Source organism: Pollachius pollachius, assembly GCF_949987615.1.
Source record: "Pollachius pollachius genome assembly, chromosome: 18".
Lineage (NCBI taxonomy): Eukaryota > Metazoa > Chordata > Actinopteri > Gadiformes > Gadidae > Pollachius > Pollachius pollachius.
The window spans coordinates 15,437,393-15,455,788 of NC_136951.1; the positions used below are offsets into that span (position 1 = coordinate 15,437,393).

The 18,396-nt window shown below is 50.0% G+C and overlaps 1 protein-coding gene across 1 annotated transcript in view; it reads right to left on the reverse strand.

Annotated features, from left to right (window-relative positions):
- The window catches only part of tulp3 (TUB like protein 3), a 23,756-nt gene extending 5,396 nt beyond the window's left edge, over positions 1-18,360 (reverse strand). Inside the window, exons 1-5 of the mRNA XM_079755740.1 lie at positions 18,251-18,360; positions 10,199-10,240; positions 8,091-8,142; positions 2,424-2,589; positions 1,248-1,532 (exon numbers count right to left, since the gene is read on the reverse strand). Of these exons, the coding sequence (XP_079611866.1) occupies positions 1,248-1,532; positions 2,424-2,589; positions 8,091-8,142; positions 10,199-10,240; positions 18,251-18,270 (565 nt within the window). The 5' untranslated portion in view covers positions 18,271-18,360. The remainder of the gene's footprint in view (positions 1-1,247; positions 1,533-2,423; positions 2,590-8,090; positions 8,143-10,198; positions 10,241-18,250) is intronic.
- Between the last annotated feature and the right edge of the window lie 36 nt (positions 18,361-18,396).

Sequence of the window (18,396 nt, forward strand, 5' to 3'; positions counted from 1 at the left end):
TGTGATTATATTAATTTTGTGAACGTTTGACGCTAAAATCGAAATCGTGATCAAAATTCGATGAATCGCCCAGCCCTAGTACAGAGCCCCTGAGTCAAACCACTGACCTCTCCTCTCCCCCCCTGCCCCCCATTATTAGAATCTCATTACAAAGGAGGTATGATCCACCTGTCCCCCTTGTCTACAAATAGCCCGGCTTTGTGATTGATGACGCGGTCGTTAAACACGACCAACGCCCCGGTTCCTCCGGACCCAAAAATACCTGCCGTAACCCCGGTGACGGGCGGGCGCGCAGCCAACGGGGACAGCCCTGCATTATTAAAAGAGGCGGTTGCCGGGGCGACGGAAGGACGAGTGACACCGGGCCATCGCGGCCCGCCGCTCGTCTCCTCTTCCGTTGCCAGGGGCGACGGCGTAAGGAAAAAGCGATTGGCGTGAGGGTGGACGTGGCGTGAGGATCTTCTGATGCTCTGAGGCTGAGAGACATCAGCGATGGGTAGAGGGAGGGAGAGGCTCGGCCCCCTCTCGCACTCTGCCCACGGGCCATTGATCTGAACTATTTATCAAATGATTTGGTCCTTGTTTGTAGAATCACTCGTCAATCGAAAAGGCATTTGTATGGATTCCCCTTGGACCTGGCGATAACCTCCCTCCTATATATCAAACTTGAGGTCATATAATCAAGTAAGAATCAACAACTCCTAAATAATTGAAGAGACACTGATGCTTTGAAGTCACACTCCAGGGTCATGTGACGTGTGACGCCTCCAGGGGGCGTTGGTCGTCAAGCCGCACCAGAGTGGGACACAAGGTTGCCGGGGCCAACGGCAACGACACACAGAGGAGCGGGGGCGGTCTCTTCAGTTGTGTGTGTATTGTTGCGTGCGTGCGTGCGTGTGTCTACATTGTCAGTGTCAAAAAGGGAGTGAATTGACTCTGCCTTTCGCGCTGGGCTGAGATGAAACCCAGGTGTGTGTGTGCGTGTGCAGATGAAGACGGTAGTACTATAACTAAAAAGTATTTATAAATAAATAACACACACAAAAGTACATTTTGTGTGCGTTTGTTTTTGGATCACTCAAATTGTGAAATCTAGAGATCTAGCCCTCCAACACGTCAACAGTGACCCTTGTTTCAGAGGGAGGCTCTAGGCCCGAGCAGAAGCCCGATCGCTAAGGCGCCAACGCGGCTCAGACGCTATCGCGGCTAACCCCCCCAACCGGAGCCCCAGGGGTTCGGGCCCTCACCTCTCTTCTGCAGCAGCTCATGGAGGTCCGTCTTGGGCTCCAGCAGCGACACCGTGTCCCCGTCCCTCTCAGGCTCCTCCCCCGGCGGGGGCCGCGACTGTCCGGTGGTGGAGGCGGTGGTGGTGGTGGCGGCGGGATAGCGCGTATGGTGCGGGTGATGCTGCTGCTGCCGGGACGCAGGCGGGGACTGGGTGGTGGTCCGCGGCGGGCCCACTGGCAGCACCTGGATCTTGGAGCCCAGGTCAGGGGCCTCGGGGCCGAGGAAGGCGGCGGGTCCGTCGATGCCTTGTGCGTCGGAGGGGGGGGAGGGGGAGGGCGTTATTGATACTGGCTATACTGGGGACTACATGAGGCGCCTTTCGCCTCTTTCCGGAGCGCTGCAGAAGTGGTTCCGCTGTGAGGCCGGTTCTGGATCCGTTCTGGCTCGGTTTGAGGTGGCTCACTGTTCCCTCGTGTCCTAATACCCAGACAGTGAACCCTACACAGTACACTTCAGGCGCCAGAAATCGATCGGCGTGTCTATCAGCCACACTGACCGTCTCAAAACGTGTGAAGACGTCTCCCTGTTCAAGACCCTCTGATCAGCGGCGACCCTCGTTTTACAGTGCATCATGGGTATTAAGTGGTGGACTGTATGGGGAACCTGAATCGCCTGCTCAGATTCCAAACAACACTACCAGATACAGACTCATGTAAAATGATAATTGTAAAAAATAACTTTTTTTTTTCACCCTGAGCAAGTTTCAATTCTGAAAGCTAGACAATAGACAATCAAGAAAATGGACAAGTGGTTGAAAATGTAAATCTGACAACAAGGAGAAAGGAGAGTCTGTGAAAAAGAAAGCGCATCCAGAAACACCAATGTGTCGTCAGTCTCAGGAGGAATATATTGCAATGGGAATTCCCCTCTACCTGCCCTGACCCTCCCCTGGCCTTGTGCTTCCTTTGTGGGGAGAAATCAGCCAACAGTTGCAGGAAGCACAGGCCCATGTTCCTCACTAAATTGAGGATAAACGCACCCTTTTCATGTTCATGCTAACACTGCCAAACAGAACGCGCACACAGCTATCTATGTTTGTATTATTTTATTTTTCGCCCTGAAATGCGGTTTGTGCCGGTGAAGGCGGTCCACTCGGTTGAAAACAGAGCACCGAGCGGACCGCTCCCCAGCCTCACCTTCCAGGATGGCGTCGGCGGTGACGGCCAGGCGGGGGTCCACCAGCGGGGCCTGCTCCTCCCCACGCCGCGGCCGGCTGGAGCGCCGCGGCGGGGCCTCCTGGTTGGGCTGCACCATCAGGGGCTCCTGCCGCTTCCTCCGCTGCTTCTGCTCCAGCAGCGCCCTCTGGTGGGAGGGAGGGCGGGCGCAGGGTTAAGGGAGGGGTCAGGTTAACGGGAGGTAGCGGGAGCTAGCTGGACAGAACGGGAGCTAGCGGGAGCTAGCTGGACAGAACGGGAGCTAGCGGGAGCTAACATGAGCGGACGGGCCACGGCGCTGGTTAACCGTGTCAAGGAACACCTGCCAGTCAGTCCGAGGTCTTGATTGACATGCAGTGACAACTGCAATTACTGTATCGTCAGCATTTTGTTGACAGCAAGAACAGAAGCAAAGGCAGTTATCCGACCTATCAGGGGGGCAGGATAATCGTGGTGGATGTCAGGGTGTTAGAATCCCAGGCAAAAGGGTTCTGCATTCAAACCCCAATATCCGCATTATACCTACCCTCTCTGCAATACTGCTGGTACGGTCGTTTCATCAATCAAGTCAAGTCAATCAATTTCTTATCGTGTGTGTGTGTGTGTGTGTGTCTGCGCGCGCTCCTTTATGCTCGTACCGTGAACACACCATTAATGAACGCACTTATCTCCGACCCCCAGTAAACGGCACAGAGAGGAAAACGGCAACAAAAGCCTCTCAACAATCAGCGTCGGATGAAAACAAAGGTCGACCTCGTTGAGAAGGGGTTCGCCGCCGCGTCCGCGCACATCTTCACCCCTACCCCTCCGGAGAGAGGGAGAGTGAGGTAGAGAGACCTAGGGGGGGGCTACACAACACGATCTTAATCCGTTTATGTTCGCATGAGGCGCATGGGGGGGGGGGGGGGGTTGGGGCGTTTCCACGGAAACAACACCCTGCTCTGATGACGTCAGAGAAGAGAGTGGCCCCGGCGTGGGTCTTTTTCTGCCATCTTGCCGTGCGGGCGTTTTGTGTCCATCACACACCGGCGATCGCCGCTGCCCACAGCTGTTGTCATGGTGAATGAGAAGCGGGGAAATTGGCACCATTTCAAGCTACAGGGGGTATTTCTGGTCTGAGCCTTTGAAAGTGGCCTTTGATTAGGACCGCCCTGGTGTCTTTCTCTCCGGCCCAAAGTATCCTCTGATTGGTCCGTCTCTTTGACCGAAGCAGCCCCCCCCCCCCGGGATTGCATAAGTGCATTCGTTGTCACGCTGGCTGGTCACAGAACAAGATGGCCAGGCCAAGCGGACTCATGCCAGCTTCATAACTCTTCACGGCCATTGGGCTCACACACACACACACACACACACACACACACATACACTTGTGTGTTTGTACACACAACTAGGGATGCAGGATATTGGAAAAAAATAGTGTTGCGAATTTCGTCCTTCTGCGATACGTATTGCGTTTGACGAAGAAATTATTAAAAAGAAAAATCGGAGATTTATTTTGATCATTGCATAATGATTGGGGTGATTATTTTGCATTATAAACTTGTTGTGTATTTAATGGTGGAATATTAAATGGGAAAATAAATAAGTTGTGTTGCCCATTGTTGTGGGAACAATTGCAAGGCACTCTAGACAAAGTACCTGTTTTTGGTCAACGTCGTCTTTTCTGTATCACAAATAATTCTATACAACTGAAGTTTTTTCTTCTCTTTGGAATTAAATCTTATTTTTGCTGGCTCTATTTGAAGCTTTGTTCTACTACTAGCAGGGTCGGTCTACGACTGCTTTGGTTGTCTGATCATAAACTGTTCAACAAGATCAGTGAATGGAGGTTCGCTGCCCATGCAGAGCCTGCATGTCACTCCCTGGCAACAAACTGTGTATCCAAGAACCCTTGAATCTGAGTTAATTATGTTTTTAACAACGTCTTTTAAAAAAAAAGAATACGCGATACGAATAGTAATACACGGTATTGCGAAAAAGATATATTGTGCAGCCCTAATCACAACCATTTCCTTTTCCCCATCGCCACAAAATGCAAAAAAACGGTCACGTTACTCAAAAACAGGGATGATTTCACACCAACTCAGCTTCTGGTGAAAAACGATAGTCAACACAGATGTGTTAAAGAAATGCTTCAGGAGGGGTCAAAAAGACTATAAATACATTTATTTGTTTTATACCTGGGTTTGATTAAGCGTTGGGTAACAAGTGGATTAAGAAACTGACGTGATTGTGCTGAAGGTTGGCAAACTTGACATAGCTAAAAGTGAGTTTATGAATATTCTGTATGATCTCAAACACTATACTGTTTAATATGAATCATATCATGGTACCGTTTGGAATGAGGTCTTGCTTATGAACTTGTTGAACATTCCCACGGAACCAAGAGTTTGTTGAGGGTGTTTTGCGTGAGACTATTGTTACATGCTTTGTATAAACATACTATTCAAAAGTATTTATGTTTTACTACCATACTGTTTATAATGTGAAATACAAACATCAATAATAGAATACAATTGCACTGTTTAGAAGCAGGGGGTCTGGCAGCGAGACCACCCCAGTATGTTGTGTCTCTGCGCCCCGATTGCGTACCCAAAGGCTCTATTTTAGGAAGCGGCCCTATTGTCACACCCTGGCTTTATTTGTGTAAGCACCAGGGATGTGGCACTTCCAGGCCGGGAGGGAGTCGGTGGGCTCTCCCTCTCCTTCCTGTCACAAAGAACATATTCCCAAGGAAAAGCGACGCTCGCTTAAAGGAACACGCATTCAAAACCTGTGGTGTGGCACAATGGCACAAGGGGAGGCAGAGAGAGCCCGCGGCGATGAGGTGAGAGCAGCGAGCCGCCCCAGAGGATGAGAGGAGAGGAGAGGAGAGGTGGGGGGGGACTGTAAACCGCCCGGACGACCACAGGACAGGACAGGACAGGACAACGTTAGTCCCACAGGACAGTCGCTTGTCCTGTGGGACTAACGTAAAGTGGGTTCAGGCACACTTCAGCCTCTCCTGTGCCAAACAAAAACAGGTGGCAGCCAGACAGACAGACAGACAGACAGACAGACAGACAGACAGACAGACAGACAGACAGACAGACAGACAGACAGACAGACGGATGATACAGACCAACAGCCAGACAGACGGATGATCAGACAGAGAGACAGACAAGACACACGGATGATACAGACAAACAGACAGATGATCAGACAGACGGATGAGATGATCAGACAGACAGACAGACGGACGGACGGACGGATGAGACGGACAGACAGACAGTCGGATGACAGACAGACAGACAGATGATCAGGCAGACGGAGGACACAGACGGACAGACAAGACGGAGAGAGGATACAGACAGACAGAAAGATGATACAGAGGGAAAGACGGATGACACAGACAGACAGACGGATGGCACAGACAGATGATACAGACAAACACACGGATGATACAGACGGACAGACAGGCGGAATGAGACTCAGGACAGACCCACATCCACCACTGTGTGCACGCTACTGGAAACAATTCAGCAGCATTCAAAGAAACCCGGCTCACCGCTGGAAATAGAACCGATAAGGCGTGAGAGCGCGCCGTCCATCCATTCATCCATTCATCCATTCATAAAGAAAGGGGGCACAAACAAAAAGCGAGCGGTCCGTCCGCAGACGGGCTCGGAGCGCGGCGGCACTACCAACCCTTTCCATCGAGGTGAGGAGATCCCGGCGGTAAACAGGAAGTGAGGGGGAACAAAGTTACGGATGGCGAGGTCTGCGTCCAGACAAGCTTCGAGTCGGCACCGTAACCCTGGCGGACCGCCGCTCTCACATGCACACACTCTCTCTCTCTCACAGAAAACACACTTTGGAGTCGAATGAATGAATCTCAAAAAATAAAAGTGACTCATAGGAAGAAGAGGAGACTTTAGTTATCGGTTTAGTTCCACGAACGCACGAGCAAGAGAGCGCGCCCTTCTCTCTCTCTCTCTCTCTCTCTCTCTCCAGACGCTGTGTGTGTGTGGATGTGTGAGTGGATGTGTGCGCGCACGCTGGGGCTTGCATGCAGTGGGTCCTTTGCAAACGGAATCAGTGGTCATTAGGGAGGGGGGGAGAGAGAGAGAGAGAGAGAGAGAGAGCGAGAGCCCTAGCAGGAAGAATTATTTCTGATATATTCCTCTCATGCATCTTGTTCTAAACCCTCGCAGACGGCTGCGTCAGGTTTGAAGACCATGTCAAGTCACCCTTCGACATCCGAACGATGTTTTATAATTATTTCAATTATTCATAGCTTTTCTATTTCTGATTGCTGACAGGGCCCAAGTCTGAGCTAATCCCTGACACGCGTGTGTGACACACATGATGGATGTCTGTGTGTGTGTGTGTGTGTGCGTATGCATACACACACACTCATAGTGTGAGTAACGGAGAGACTAAGAAACCATGTATGAAACCACCAGTTGTCGCAGCTCTTGTTCATCTCAATCTAACATCTGCACCTTCCCACAGTGGGGATGCACCATCACACACACACGTGCACATCACACACGGGCACGGCGCGCGCACGCGAACACACGCAGGGCTACACTCCAGCCGGCGCCGACATCACAAACCAAATCCTCCCTTTGAAGCTGCGTCATGTACCTAGCCAAACCTCTCTCGTTCGCTGTGGGGGGCCCGGCGCTGCCCGCTGTCCTCTCTGGGTCTGACGCTGCGCTACGGGGCCCCTACCCACTCTCGGTGTGCCCTCTTGCTGGGAAGGAAGGGGAGGGACCGGCTCCCGGAGGAAGGGAGGGCCGGGTGACGGTTTGGGGGAATGTGGAGGAAAAAAAACAAGAGGGATGGTTGATCCCGTGACGGAGGTTTACAAGAGCCGTGTGACACATCGGTACACATTCTTTCTCACCTCCCAGTCTCACTTGTTGTGCCGGCACTTATCCTGCTAGTCTTTTTTCTTATTATTTCTGACATGAGCCATGAGTCGGTCTGAAGAAAGTATCAATGAGGCCGTAGAGGCAAAGTGACGTCGTAAATGGTGGCCCCTCCCACGTGCCGGGAAGCCGGTAATGAGGTGACCTCCTGTCCGTCTCACCTCTAGATGGGCCAACGAGGGCCCCCAAAGAAGCATGTAATGAACAGCAGGGGCCATCCTCAGAAGTACTGCGCTCCTTCGCTACATGTCTGCTGCGCGCTCATGTAAGATCCTGTTTGTACTAACGATACCGTGGGCTTGTCTAATCATTAGACTAGCCTCGCTCGTCTTTCGGTGCTCATTAGCTCATGAGTCAGTGATCTGTCTCCAGCGACCCATAACATACTAATCAAGCGCCCCCACACAAGCTCCTGAAGCAGAACCAGAACCAGAACCAGAGATGGAGAGACACAGGTCTGGTGGGTGTTTCTATCGTGTGGCCGTGTGCTGTGTATCACTTGCTACCGTAGTATCCGTCCGTGGAAGAATCGGTGCCAAAGAGCATTACAACGCTGGATTCTGGATTTTAATATAGACTTCCTACCAGCCTTCCTGTAGGCATTCGTCAGCGCATCGAGAGCTAAAATTCAGATGAAGTCCATGTCTGAATTAAATGTTAGTCACATTGGATAAAAAAATACGAAAATAGTCAACAGAAGGAATATCCTAATATCTCCAAACTGAGCTCCTACCTGTTTCTCCAACTTCTGCTGCCTGAGACTAGTGCTGTCATCGTCAAGGCAACTGTAGAGACGGAGAAAACAAACAAACACAAACATTTGATCTAGAGTCATGATATTGTGTGATTCCCCCATCCCACCATCACACATTTGATCTAGCTTCATCATATTGTGTGATGGGTGTAATTCCCCCATCACACCACTAGGTGTCCCCAGTGAGACGCCCGCAGGGACATCAAAGTCCCCCTCGTAACCGTAAGTCCCCTCGTAACGGCATAACGGTGTGTTCCAACATAGATGAAGATCGGACGTGAGCAGGGATTAGTCACGCTTTCATGTTCCGTTCTTCGGGGGGTTTTTGATAAAACCGTCAATGTCAAACCCGCTTTCCTGCGACCTGTGAATAATCCGGCTGCCTCAGCTGTCCTTCATTGGTCCACGTTGGAACTTTCCGGAGCAGGACAAAGAAGTAGGCTGATGAGGGAGGAAGGAGGAGGGAGAGGAGTGACTCTGTGTTCATGAACCCTTACTGGTGTGTTCCATGGGTGACTCAGAAAGAAGAGAGAGACGGAGAAAGACAGGAAGCAAGGGCGAGGGAGCGTATGAGGGGGAGAGAGGCATAGAGAGGGGGAGGAGTTGAGAGCAAGGGCTTAGGAGATACATAGAGGTGAGGAGAGGGGGAGGAGAAGCGAGCGAGGGAGAGGAGGGAGGAAGAGTCAGAGGAGAGAGGGAGAATGGATGGATGGAGAGAGTTGGAGGAGGAAGAATGGATGAATGGAGAGAGTTGGAGGAGGAAGAGAAGGAGAAGAGAGGAAGAATGGATAGATGGAGAGAGTTGGAGGTGGAAGAGAAGGAGGAGAGAGGAAGAATGGACCAACGAGAGTTGGAGGAGGAAGAGAAGGAGGAGAGGGAGGGAGAATCAGAGGAGGGCTGAGATCGCTTGTTTCCCATCGAGCGCTGTTCGCTCCGTCCAGGGGACTGTGTCAAGGTCCTCCTGTTTCTCCACGTTGCTAAGCAACCGCAGAGGGAGGGGGAGGCTATTGATGTGCTGTGAAAGAGCCACCACTGTACGTCTTTTTACGCACACACACACACACACACACACACAAACACACACACACACACACACACTTGATCGACTTTGCTTCCTTCCAATCCATCCTCACCTGGTCCACTCATACAGAGTGGTGGTTGCCACCGGGAGAAGTGCGTTTGTCATTTGTACTTTTGTGCTTGTCGCCTTGATGCTTGTACAACATTACCTCTGGTCACTGTGTCAGACTGGAACCCATGGCCTACGGTAGTAGCGCCTGCATCGTTCTCTTAAGTTGGACCAGGGACAAACCCGCATTCACCAGCAAGTGACCGGTGGGCGCACCAGAAACTAACCCACGTGCTACGCTAAGCTAGGCCAAGCTAGTAAGCTATGCTGCTACGCTACACTGTGCTACACTGCGGTGTACGAGGACAGCTCAGGGTACTGGCTACAGAGTATTAGCTGTGGGTTGATGTGGTGGTGGTGGTGGTGGTGGTGGTGGTGGTGGTGGTGGAGGAGGTGGTGGTGGTGGTGGTGGTGGTGGTGGTGGTGGTGGTGGTTGTGGTGGAGGAGGTGGTGGAGAAGGTGGCTGTGGGGGATGGTGGAGGGGGTGAGGCCTGGGTGTTAAGGGGGTGGAGGAAGTTTCTGGTTATTAGTCAATATTAGACGGCTCCTCTGGGAGGTCATTACAGCCACCGCACAACAGGTGGCTGAGACAGATGCTCTAACACGCACGCACACACGGTATGTGTGTGTGCGTGTGCATGTAGGGCTGAAGTGGAAGGGAGGTTGTTGGTCAGCGGAAGAAAAAAAACCTGCAACCAGAGCCCGGGATTTGAAAGACAATTCATTCATTCATTCATTCATCACTCAGTCATACCTCAGACAAAACACACACACGACCACACACTGACCTATGTGTACTTCTACGTTGGAGCCAAGACGGAGCTAGATTCCAACAACCTTAACCCCAGTGCATCACTGCCTCCTCAGCGACCTTGTGACTGTTACGACCGTGTGGGGTGCAGGGTTCATTTGCCGGGCGTGGGCAGAGGGTGGTGCGCTGTCTGGTGGTGGTGCCTACCTGGCAGTGGCGTTAGAGGAGAAGCTGGCGGAGGAGGAGGGCCTGGGTGGAGGGACAGAGGCAGGGAGGCCAGCCAGCATCACAGGACATGGGGACGAAAAGAGAGTCATGTTAGGAGCTGCTGCAGGGAACAAAACAAGGATTAGTTAAGCTGCCACGTTGTTGAATACACTTGTGAGCTGAACCCTGACAGCAGAGCGCAGAGAGAAGGAGGAGGCAGTCATACGTATGTTCTGTTCACAGCGAAACGCCCAAGAGCACTTCAAATGTGCGCTAGCAGAAGCTAACCCACGGTCCGGGTCAGTGACTAACAACGCATGTTGTTGATGACTAACCCTGGCGCTTCATAACTCTGCGGACTAGATTGTGCTCGCCTTTACGCCCCCACGTATGTTGTAGAGAGGAGAGGACATTCTGGTCAGCAGAAGTCACCCAACGCCAGTGGGTGGAGCAAGGTGATGGACACCAAACATGGGAGACAATGATGGCAGCGGTGTGCCTTCTCAATGACATTTTGAAAAGCAGCGAAAGTACAGCGAAAGTGAGCTGAACCGTGGTGGTGGTACCATCACCCTGAGATGGTGCTCTACTCGGGGGGGGATGTGAGAGTGACCCCTAGCAGCCCACCTGTCCTGTTCTCAGACACACACGCACACACACTAATCACACTAATCCATCACAGCTGCGACTTATCAATGTTTAATCAGGCCGTCACAGAGCTTGGATGACAGAGGAAGGACAGCGACGCCGTTGTCTGTCATGCCGGCGTTGTAGCCATGGCGACGCCTGGCTTCCCGTCTGCAGTGCCATTGCCAACCTCCCCCCCCCCCCCCCACCTCCACCAGGTATTGATTACCAAGCTAACGAACAACCTGTTGCCGATCGGCCAGCGTAATGAGAGGCGGCCGGGGCGATTTAACGACTGACAGCCAGAAAGGCACCAGCCGGGGAAAGGCCAGCATCTAAGGGAACACTGTGGAGTCAGTTCCATGACATAGTGGGGAAGGAGCAGGATTAAGGGAACCTTATTTGTGGTCAGTTCAATGGGGGGGATTGCGTAGTGGGTGGGGGGTCACTCCGTGATCTCCTCATCCCAGGCATCACTGAGCAGGACGCCCTTTCTGCTCCTCGATGACCCCACCCTCCCCCCCCCCCTTCTGGAAACAAGCATCTACGCTTGGGTCTCATCTTTAGGGTTCTACGGAAGCATATGAAATTCGAACAGGATGTCGGGTGTAACAAGGGATTATTTGATCTTTGATTCAGGTTTTTTTCAACAGGTGGCAATTAGACAAGCTAGGCAGCTGTCCCGAGTCCCAGAAGACAGTCACCTGTGAAAATACAGAGTGTTTATTTTCAGCTGAGTGTAGCTTAGCGACTGGCCAAGTTAGTTACACTACCAGGTGGGCAATGACAAGCAAACGCTAATAGGTCATCTACGACACAATGAATGTATTACATTGTGGCTTCATTCATGTAATAATCAGTGTATCTATCTGCGTCTCTGCCAGACGTGAGGGATGCACCGATATTAACATCACCCGATACTGACACACGTCAATGATAGGGGCCGAGATATTGATGATTGTTTCTCGCCGTTGCCATCTTGCATTGTTCAGCAAACTTTTACTTTCAATAAAAAATGCCAAAAATGCCTTTCACAAACAAAGTTTTGTGTTTTCACACTTGAATGCAGCTGCTTGGGACAAGGGACAAAAAACAAAAAAATACCTCAAAAACTACTTAACACCATCTACAGACCACACTGTCACACACAGTCTCTCACTTCTGCAAAGACACAGGAGCCAGACGGCAAGCGTGCCTGACGTTTGAACGCACAAACGAGTACCATGAGGAAACGAGGCCCATTTCCCCAGAGATGGACAGCAGGTTGGGCAACAGAGAAAGGAAAGTGGGTGGGGGTTGAGAACCCCTGGACACACATTCAGATCGTGGGAGAAGGGCAGCAAGGGACGTACAAAGTAAATCAAGGTTATTAGGCGTTTCATTGGCAGTGCAAACACCTCCTCTGTGAGCAAAATGCCAAGCAGCGCCTGAAGCTCCCGCTATCTAAACCTTTGGAAGTCTGCAAATCCTCTGGGTAAATATTCACATCCTTGGTTACGGTGTTAAAGCGGCCACGCCGTCGCCGGCCACACACAGACGGGGAGGGCAATAGCGCACAACTGCACCACCGTAACCTACGTACACTACACACATTAAACCACACACACACACACACACACACACAGCCGGTACAAACTCTTGTTACAGCATGCAATCACAGTCCGATACCATGAATAAGTCAGTGTGGCAGCAGAAACGGGATCGCTGACAGTGGGTTGTGCCCTTGCCCGGCCAGGAAGTCCAGCAGCCCTGTGAGCGTGTGTCTTTTCTCAGACAGCACTCGTCGAACCCTGACGGGTCCGGCGACCAAAGCGTGACACGTGGTCCCGAAGCCACTGCTTTCGTGTGTGCGCGCAGGTGTGTGCGTGTGTATGGAGCAACCTGTAGGAGAATCGGCTGTAGACGGGCTGAGGGGGCGCCGTGGGGCTCTTGGCGGTGCTGTCCATCATGGAAGCCACTGAAAGGCTGAACTCCAAAAAGCTGCTTCGCACTCTTTAAAAGCTCCGAGGTCTCGGAGGCTTAACTCCACAGCGGACGCCAGCGGTCCTGAGCCCTCGCGTAAGCCCGGCACAGAGAGACACACACCGAGATACATCTGCTTCCCTCTCCTCCCCCCCCCCCGACAGGTCACTGGGGGAGAGTAGTCTCTCGCTCACCTGTGCGAGTGAGCGGGCCTCACCCGAGGGAGAGCCCGCCCCCTCTGCTTCCTTGGCAGGCCCAGAGAGGGTGGGGGTGGGGAGGGCGGTGGTGGTTACCATGACTTAGGAGAATGCTCACACCGGGTACAGGGCTGATAGGAAGTGAAATTATCTGTGCCTGAAATTATCAAATACATTCGGAGACACCATAGAGAATTGCCTTTCTTGATAACAATAAAAAGGAGTTGAACTCGCACACCATGTAGCCGATGCAACTATACGTTTTTATTGCATGAAAGTGTAAAGTGCCACCCAAAGTGTGTGCAAAACGCACTTTGGGTAGACATGTCAATCAAAAGGTCAGGTAGGTTGACGTGTTGACTAGACATTTTAAAAGGCACTGCTCACCTATTTTCACTTTTCTTGACAACATACATGGCCGACCTCAAGCCTGAATTCAGGCACCACGCCTGAACTCTATCAGTCCTGCGAGTAGTAAGCAGGACCTACCAGGATGGGCTCCTCATTCTGCCATGCTTCTATTTACAGTTCAGTGAGCGATAAAGAGAGATGAAAACAGAGCGATAAATTGAGAGAGAGGCTAAATACCACCTTTGTATCCAAACCGGGTTTCAGTCTACCGCACGCCTATCTACCGCATATCGCACACACTTCAGCAACGCTGCTAGAAAGACTCTCAGGCTGAAACACTGCCTTGATAGAAAATAAGATAAGAGAGCGACAGAGAGAACGAGAGAGCTCAAAATATAGCGAGATAGACAGAGATAGAGAGAGAGAGACTAAGAGAGAGAGAAATAAATAGCGAGATAAACAGAGAGGGACAGAAGGAGAGACTAAAAAAGGCCAAATTGGTGCAAACGAGCTGAATCCAAAATTTTATTAAAGTTAAAGAGTTTAAGTGTTGAAAAAAAGCGCCGTCATTCACACTTTACCCTTCAAACAAGTTCCTTGGTAACTTCCTTGTGGGGAACTCAGCTGCCCGCAAGTTCCTCTCTTATTCACTGGCAGCATCTGGGGGGGGGGGGGGGGGGGGGCATTCTAGTCTTCAAGTCAAGGGGGCGGCGTCTAAATCTAGCGTCGCTGTAGAGGGACGGAGGTGGTGGTGGTGGTACTGGTAGAGTACCATTGACCAGTTGCTAGGAAACCAGCAGAGCCATCTTCAGTCTCTCTAGTGCCGATGCCCAAAAGAGTACATGTAAGAGAAAGGTGGTGATGGTGTGTGTGTGTGTGTGTGTGTGTGTGTGTTTCTGTGTGTGTACATGCGTGGGTGTACACACACACACACAGTCTGATGGTGAGCAGGGGAGTCAATCACCTGTGGGAGTAATTAGTCAGAACAAAACAAAAGATGGAAATACATTCAGGTGAAATACATTCAGACGGCCCTCCATCCCAGTCAGTCTCTGCGGCGTAAGCACACACGTTGAACACGCGGGGGGGGAAGTTATTGTGAGAAAGCCAGTCGGTACATAGGGTATAGATTATTAAAAAATCGAATGGAAGGACTTATCGATGAAGAAGGGAAATGTGAGGGAGATGAGAGAGGTACGAGGGAAAGTTGAGAAATGACACATCGGTGATGTTTACACTCGTACCACAGTGCTTCACAGACAACTTACATGCACCACATTTTGGGGTTTTGTGTTTTTTCCATTTGGCCATGAGCGCAATTGTAACACAGGCACACCGATCGGCTGAAACACTTGTGAGCTTTGGAATGCATTCTTCTTCCACCGCATGCATAACTACAAGGCCCTCACCACCACGCCCTACTTCTGAGATCAGGAAGACTTTAAGACCCGCTGTATACGTGTTTTAATCAAGGTGATTTAGAGAGAAGGGGAGGCTTCTTTGCTGCTTCTATATATATACTGTGGCCCTGGGATGCCAGGTCTCAGAGGGGAAACTATGTGAAACCAGTGTGTGTGTGTGTGTGTGTATGTATGTATGTATGTATGTATGTATGTATGTATGTATGTATGTATGTATGTATGTATGTATGTGTATGTGTGTGTGTGTGTGTGTGTGTGCGTGCGTGCGTGTGCGTGCGTGCATGTTGGGGGGTGTGTGTGTGTGTGTCTGTGTGTGCGGGGATCCCACATATTTTACAACGGTGTTTCATGGCCAAGCGTTCGAGGAGGTCGGCTGCGAGCCTTGTGCGGAAATTCCGACACTCCGACCGCAGCTGAAGATTCTCGCTATGCATAACTGCGTGCTAACAAGGAGCTAACCACTTCTGAGACTGCTGTTTTTCTCCTGTTGTGTTGTGCTTTGTGCAACGTAGATGTACCTCTGAGTACATGGAATGTCTCTCAAAATATCACTCTTATTTTTTTTCTTTTTTGTGTACGGGGAATGGGTTAACCTAGCGATTGTTAGTGCTTGACACTTGGTTCTATAAACATCCTTACTGTACCGACAGCAATATATTGTTCCTCTTTCTTCTTACAATGTACTTATTGTAAGACGCTTTTGATAATAATAATAATAATAATAATAATAATGGATTGAATTTATATAGCGCTTTTCTAGACACTCAAAGATGCTTTACAGTGAAAGGGGGACCTCACTAACCACCAACAGTGTGTAGCACCCACTTGGGTGATGCATGGCAGCCAATCAGCGCCAGAACGCTCACCACACACCAGCTTGAGGTGGAGAGTGAGAGAATTATAAATTATTATTGTTATTATAAATAATCAAAGCGTCTTCTAACTGCCCTAAATGTTCATGTAAATGCAGTCCAACATTCACTTTGCCTGATGGCAACGGGTAACCATGCCTTGTGTGGGCGGTACATCAACAACCATGCAATGATTCTGGGGAAAGCTGCTTTAGTGACACACCACATTAGTATTTCCATATGACAGGCGCGCGTTGTTAACAGAGCAACACTGCAATTCATGAATAAACATGACAACCCCTCATCAACAGTAATAGTAGATGTATAATCATCATTCAGGGACAATAATTAGCGTTATGTCTTGGATAACACCAGTTGTGCAAATGTCAATTTCTCAATCAGAGGGAGGGGGGTTGAATGTAGAGAGACTGAGCCAGGCCGCTCCCTGATCCAATCCATCAATCATCTGATGGGAGGGATTACCATCGGTTATTGGATGATAAAGGTCACTGCTCATCACAGCCAGTCACCTCTCCAGGCAGACAGGAGTTAAGGACCCCAAGAATTGTTCAGAGTTCACCTAGATTTTGCATAGCCTCTCCCCTCCCGCCCACACCCCTCTTATGCACTTATTGTATGTTGTACGTCCTTGCACTTCAAAAAATGACTTAGCATTGGGAAGCCTCTTATCCTAGCTATCTTTGTTGTATACGGGGAATAGGTTAACCTACCAATGGTGCCATTAACATCCTTACTGTACCGACAGCGATATATCGTTGTTTCTCTTTCTTCAATTACAATTACAATATTACTACATAAACTATTACTTATTGTAATTTGCTTTGGATAAAAGCGTCTGCTAAATGCCCTAAATGTAACTGTAAATGAGAAGCTACCCTTTGGGGGTTCCTGTGAGTGACCCAACAGAACCATAAGGACCAGGACTGGGGCAGGGGTTATAGTGAGGTGCAGGGCGCTTCCCAGGCCCAACCGGGTCAGTTCAGTTCGTAATGGCAGCACACCACCCAGCCAGCTGGTTCATGAGCCTTTTGTGTGTCTTCACCGGTGTAGATCCACATGTAGGTCAATTGTCCAGCATCAGTGATGTGCCATTACACAGATAAGGCTACCATGTGAATTCCCAGAAGCCAACCCGCTATTTCTTTCTCTTTCTCCAAGTGTGCACCCAAGTGCACACTTGGGTGTATTGACTGAAAGATAGCGAGAAGGGAAAGTCTATCTGATCATTTGACCGTGTCGTGTGTTCCAAGTGTTTGTTGCAACAGGATGCGTACGAAAACCACAATGAAAATAAGATAAAATGATCATTAGGGAGGGTCCCCAAATAGGTTATAGTGACTCACTCCTATGACAAGGACACATGCACGCACGAACACACAGCACCGACACACACACACATATAAATGACACACACACACACAAAATGACATACACAAACACTCACTCACACACACACACACACACACTCTCACACCACCGCATACGCAGATACAATCACACACACACACACACACACACACACACATTAAAAGACACACATGTACACAAACTCTCACACACACACACACACAAACATACATGCACCATAAGTATGGTGCAAAGTTGAATCCCAATAAATGTGTGCATGTCAATTATGTTTGTGGCATAATGCATTGGCTTGCATACCAAAAAGTGTATGGCATGCATACAGCAATGCTTCCAATGTTTTGAGGGACATACATCACAACATTGACTGAAGGCTTTCAGAAAGCACTAAAAGAGACAAGCATGAACATGCAGGACCGTCTTGCGTGATGCTGTATCCGGCTACAGTGTCGAATAACTCAGGGGCTACAGCAGACCGTATCTATGTCTACAGTTTTACATAAAATGATAGTCATCTACCCAGCCAAACACAGTGGAATAGTGTATGATGATTACAATGAGGTGTAAGTCATGACCTGAAATTAAATGCCCGATTCCAGTAAGAATACATATGAGATGGGAGTGCTGGTTACCCTTTAACAGTCCCATCTTAAAGAGCACAAAATGTACATCACTTGAACAATCGTTCAATTGTAACAACACAATTATTACGAGTTACGATGCGATCAAATGTATGTTCTTAAAAAACACTTTACCTGTTTTGGTTGGACCTCATTTTCTCGCTTTTTCGAATTGGAATAAATATATATCTATACAACTTCTTACATTGGAAAACAAACGAACAAACGCCACCGCATCGGACAACGTTAACGTTATTAGACGTTGCGCGAAGTACCGACGTGTCGTGCCATCTGACCGAGTGCGACGCGCCACAGAACGGTATCTCGTTCTTACGTGTCGGGCTGCGCGCGTTGGGGGGGGGGGGGCTGGTCACCGAATTCGCTGCTTTTCTCCGCTACTTCGTGACCAGTACGTCCAGTTACAAGACGCGGGCGACGCTATAGCCATCTTATTACACTTAGGTTAGCCCGAAGCTAAGTTAGCTGCCTGTGCCTTTGTGCAACAGCGCCTTAAAAAAAGTTGGGGGGCGGGGGAGAAGAGCAACTTTTGGGGTCTTTCTCGCTGTATTTCACGTCCGACAGTCGGGGTGCTGGAGGATGACAACGTAATGTCAGCGTTGGGTCGGTTTAAACTCACCTTATGCTGTAGTAACTCATGTTTATCCACGGTTGCTATGGAATATCCCCCAGACAGGCGGCCTCCTGGTACTTTTCTCTAGCGGACACGCTCAGAAAATCTGTTTTCCAACTCCTTAGTTACCAAACGCAGCCACAAGGGACGTT